General features: G+C 35.2%; 1 protein-coding gene across 1 annotated transcript; it reads right to left on the bottom strand.

Moving 5' to 3' along the window:
• Positions 1 to 1,244: 1,244 nt before the first annotated feature.
• Positions 1,245 to 5,088, bottom strand: LOC115986745 (uncharacterized protein RAB5IF homolog). Its single transcript, XM_031110022.1, has 4 exons — positions 4,798 to 5,088; positions 4,248 to 4,351; positions 1,727 to 1,856; positions 1,245 to 1,592 (listed from the first exon to the last, which is right to left on the bottom strand). Exons 1-4 carry the CDS (start codon positions 4,909 to 4,911, stop codon positions 1,554 to 1,556), a joined length of 387 nt encoding a protein of 128 aa, XP_030965882.1. The 5' UTR covers positions 4,912 to 5,088; the 3' UTR covers positions 1,245 to 1,553.
• Between the last annotated feature and the right edge of the window lie 500 nt (positions 5,089 to 5,588).

Genomic DNA, 5,588 nt, shown 5'->3' with positions numbered 1-5,588 from the left:
TGGAACCCCATCCACGACTTTGCTTGTATGAGTCCTACGTTTGTTGTTGCCGTTTCTAAATAGTATAGAACTTGTAATTATGTTGCATTCATACATGGATATTGAGTGGCGAAGATTAAAATAAGTGCAACACTGGTTTTATGTAAGATTGTGTCTTTTTATGAATGGCCCTTAGCACATTCATTAGACAATGAACTTTGAAGCTTGGACCTTTATGCCAATCTGTATGGTTGAGTAATTTTTTTCAGTCTTTGATCTGTAGTTCCAAATCCCAAAATTTTGGGAAATCCAACCTTGGAGAAATGATGGCCTGTAGATAATTTTATCATGCTATGGTAAAACAAGAGGCATTGTTGGCCTCCCAAAGCATGATTACCACCAAGAATTCCAGTAATCACGAGATGCTCAGTTGGCTGGACTGGTTTGGCTGCCAGGTGCCAACCCACAATGTAACATGTAGTTGGTGATATAGCTTGCAATCTTTCTTCTTTCTTTTCTTCCCCTTAAAATTGGTAAATTACACACCCACCCACCCAATGAGTGTTGAACCTACGACCTCACTCTCCCTCTAAAACTTATAAGAAGAGGAGGTGAAAGTTGAGTCAGACCTTATTAGCAATCGTTATTTACCAAGTCAAAAATTGTACACAATTCTACTTATAGAATGGAGTCAAAATTGTACACAATTCTACTTATAGAATGGCAGGCACTAACCGCACAGGCATGAATACAGACTTCACTGCCTGGAAGAAAATCTGGTCAAATCTCAGTTGCACAATCTGCCTACAGGGGTGCTAAAATGGCAGTCATATCAACAAATGGAGAAAATGAAACTCTAGCTCCCACAACATATTCTAAAAACCCATTACCAATGGCTTGTCATTAGATCTTGACAAAAAGGTAAATGAACCTATATTACATGAAAACTGCAGAGAACCAGAATATACTAACTTGGTAACACAACAAGACTGCACCAACATTATGTTAAGATGAAAGACGGAAAAAAAAAAACAGAGAAAAACAGGGTTTTAGGACAGAGTTCTATCACACTTACCTGAAACACACACTACAACTGACCAGGTCCGAAGCCCACAAGTTGTTTTCCCATCCACCATGGCAAGTTTATGAAAAACCTTTTGATGTTTCTACATTTAACTTATTTACATAAAGGAGCATGAGAGAGAGAGAGAGAGAGAGAGAGAGGGTATTTCCCGATATAAGTATATAAAATGAATTATTCACAGTTTAACCACCAGAACTTTGCTAGAGTAATTTTATTTATGACTGTGATAATCATCAGGAGTGTGACCCACAATTTGCTACACTGAATGGGATATTTAAGTAACGAACCTTGATTCAAGCATCTAGTTTCTATGAAGCAAAACTAAAATCTTGCAATCGACATTAAACAAAAAAAAAATTAAAGGTAAATGAGAGTCAGAAATTTTCTCATTGTTCTCAGGGCACAAGCCATGGTGTGTAATGTAACCAAGACTGTTCATACATCACTAATGACAAAGAAGATGGTAGCTGAATCGTTGGCACCTAGTCAATCAGAAGTGTCCCAAGCTGTATACAAGAATCCATGACAGCTGAAAAACAGGAGCAAACCATCAGGCACAGCACAAACCCCCTCTCCCTTTCATAAATATATCCATAAAAGCTTCATATATTTATTTGTGTGTGTGTGTGTGTGTGTGTGTGTGAGAGAGAGAGATCAAAGTACCAGAAAGAGACTTATGGAAGCAAAAAGCCCCTCCTGAAGGAGGGCTCCATGACCACCAAAATCTTCTTCATCAACCTTTAGTATCATCGCATAATAACCATATATGATCCCAGTAGATATCAAAAGGAATCTGCAAATCCATAATCAGCACATAAGGTTCTCCAATGATCAAAAATGAAACATTAATTAAAATCAAAATCTGTTGACCATAAGAGTTGGCAATACCATGTGTCAGCCCACCCAACACCCCCCCCCCCCCCCCCCCAAAAAAAAAAAGAACATTTCCTTCTCTTCTTAACAAACTTCATATTGCAAGAAGAAACAATTTCACATCATATAAGTTAGCATCCAATTCCACAAGATCAGGATATCAAATGTTAAAATCAGTCAATCAAATGATAAAAGCCACTTGAAATGAAATTTTGATTTTGGAAGAAGATTCTGCAGAAAAGAAGGGGGGGGGGGGGTGTTTGCACCCCAACATCTCCATGCACCTAAAAGGAAAAAATTCCACCAAACTGGAGACTGATCTACATTCAAGCAATCCTAAGTTAAAATTCTAAATTCAAACATAGCTATTAAACAATCCTAATTTATAATTCTAAAGTCAACAATATCTATCAAATTGTCCTCTCCAATATCCAAGCGGAAGTTTCCACAAAAAGTGGCAGCCACACAGCACATCTTCCTAAAGATCGGGATAAAAAGAATGGGCCTCACCACACCATAGCTGGTTCCAAATACTAAATATTTCCCTTCTCTTCACTTCAAAAGTAATTAAAATTTAATACATCTCACTAGCCTTGCATTTGAGTATTCAAATACTACAACCATAAAAATACTGTGCAGCTTTGTTTCATACTGTATATTGCAAAATCAACTTCCTCCACTGCTTCAACACTCTGAAATCTGAAGCTCCACACCACTCACTTAAAAGGTCCTCTTGACAGCAAAAGTTGAACAGAGTTCCAAAACCAACCACATTTAAAGCTCATGCGACTCCAATTCACTTGTCCTTGCTGTTCAAAATGTAAACTATAATTCACAGAGAAGGTCCCTTTAAAACCTTACTGTATTTGCTGCAAGGATGGTACCAAATTAGGTAAAGAAAGCAGGTTGGCAGAATAGCAATCAAACTTCTTACCAAGAATAGTCTCTCAACCCATTGATAAGACCCCAATTTTCAGAATTCAAATTTCCTTTGTCACTACTAGGGACAGATTCTTATATAGAAGTTGCTTTGATCAAAGCTCACGGTGACAAACCAACACATGTAGAGGGGAGATCACTCACTCCATGATCCAAAAAGGCAATCCAGAAACCATAAACCCCACACAATAAATGGGCTATCTTAGACATTATCAACTCAATTTCAAGAATTCTTGAATCCTTTGCCTGGAAGTTTATCCTAAGATATCTCTATGGATGCCACATTCACATGAATCCCAAGCATCTGCATATATCCTTCATTTATTGCCAACTTCATAGATCTGTCTATTGAAAAGTATGTCTTTTGTTAGATCATATGTACCTAATTTATTTTGGTTATAATTCACATATTATGATTCCTGAGACACCCTTTTGACCTCTAATTGTCCATGCAACACTACAATGCAACACCTTCAGCATGAAACATATCAAAGATTACAAAATCAGTAAGTTTCTATTGCAAATGACCCAACAAAAACACTTCACCTAGTGTAAATTTAATGGAAGGCCATAGTCTAAAGATTTCACAAAGTAATTTCTGTGACTATTTCTTAAGCATCATAACTCTGACCTATATACAAGAACAACAAGGGTTCTAGACAGTTGCAACCCTTTCCCCATACCCTAAACATGAGCAGCAGCCAAATAAATGAAATATGGCTCAATATTCATGTAACTTATGGAGTCACCTTTTCTACATGAAGACTCTCCAGTACAGGATGCTTGATCAAGAATTCATTCCTCAACTTAATTGTGTGATTACAAAATATGACTCACCAACTGCATGATAAATGCGCATTAAAATATCAACCAAATATCTGAGACTGGTGGCATATACACCAACACGTTCATGTCAAAGATCCAAATGACACTTTCAGGCCTGCATAATGAACCAGGTGATACAAAATCCTCATATGATCTTTATCTATCATCAAATTTCAATATATATTATTTTTATAAGATCATTGAATTTCAATAATGATAATTTATAGCTATGAACTTGACAATAAAATCTGATGGATATGTCAGTCACAACCAAAAACCAAACAAGGGTACAGCATGCCTATTTACTCAAGTACACTCCTAAGAACATATTTAAAAGCATCCTATTGGGTCTTTCAATCTTTTAAAGTTGATAATAATTTCGATCAACACAAATGCATGATATCAAAGTTTCATCTACATGAACTAACTAGCAAGAAGAAAAACCAAGAGAGAGATACGCAAAAGAAACAAAGTAAAAGGTAACTAAAAAGAGCCACTTTTTCAAACAAATACTACAGATTAAGAAAGCGTGCAAGCATCAACTTACGCAATAAACCATACGCCCCCAACCACAGGTATGGCACCCCATAGTAAGCCACATACAAGGGCCACTGCTTGTCGAATCCAATGCAACACATCTCCCAATTGATCCTGTGCCAAATGAATTGTAAAGTCATTCAATGTATACAATCACCAATAAAACTAGATAATTACATTCATTTCTATCTAAAAATAGACAAATGGGGTTGCCCATCAAGCAATCTGAAGCTATAAAGATGTGCTAGGCATTTTCTGCTCACTGTATTCAACTTATTGACCATTTTCAGACTTTGTTTCCATAAATGCAACACTCCCATTAATACTATAAATTAAAAAAAAAAAAAAAAAAAAAAAATCAAACAAAAACCCAAATCCAAAATTGGAGAACAAATATGATCCTATTGCCCCCACACTCCAAATCTCACACCCAAATGTATAGAAGTCGTAAAAATTCCTCTTTTTTTTTTTTTTTTAATTCCTTTATTTCCCATTATTTCTCACATTCAAACTCAAACAACAACATGAAGAAAAAATATTGAAAGTTGAAAATTTTTTACCTTGTCCCAAGAGGCATCTGGATCCAACAACTTGGCGAGTTTGAACGGAGACAAGTGACCGTTCTGGTGATTTTGCTGTTGAAGATTGAATTTCACTGATTTCCCTTCTTTCATTCCGACCAAACCCAACTCTATATATTTCACAAATAACTCGAAGTTGCGATCTTTGATTGAGAATAGTTTAGTTCGATGGTGAGGAGCAGAGCTCGTTTAGGGTTTTGGATTTGACACAGAATGAGAGAGAGACTATTGGACTGTGTTAATAATAACTTCTTCTTTTTTATATGATTGAAAGTGATTTTTACTTTTTTTTAAGTTAAAAATAACGATAACAATTTTGTTTTTGTTTTTGCATGTTGTCTTGTGGGGTCAAAAGAAAGAGAAAAGTGCTGTGATCTGATTTGTAAATATTCCTGTTCTGCTCTGCTGGACGGCACGTGATCGAGATCTGTTTGCTGTTCCGTCCATCATTACTTCAGAGAAAACTAGTAGTATCCGGCTTGATATTTAGTTTATCTAAAAGTAATTAAGTAATTTTTTTTTTGAATAGAATAGAGTAATTAATTATTTTAATAATAATAAATTACTTATATAATAAAAATATATAAGGTGTAAAATCTATATTTTATTTTTAAAATGTTGGTAATAGAATTTTATTTGAAGTCAATTTAGGTAATAGAGTTTAATCTAACATTTAATAAGTTGCTTTAGATTTTGATAATAGAGTTTAATCTACGGTAAACAATCTTATAACAATTAATGACAATATAGACACTTTATTTAACCTTTTT

The sequence above is a fragment of the Quercus lobata genome, chromosome 1 (genome assembly GCF_001633185.2).
Source record: "Quercus lobata isolate SW786 chromosome 1, ValleyOak3.0 Primary Assembly, whole genome shotgun sequence".
In the NCBI taxonomy this organism is placed as follows: domain Eukaryota; kingdom Viridiplantae; phylum Streptophyta; class Magnoliopsida; order Fagales; family Fagaceae; genus Quercus; species Quercus lobata.
Note: the sequence above shows the minus strand (reverse complement) of the source record. Positions and strands in the feature narration are given on the sequence as shown.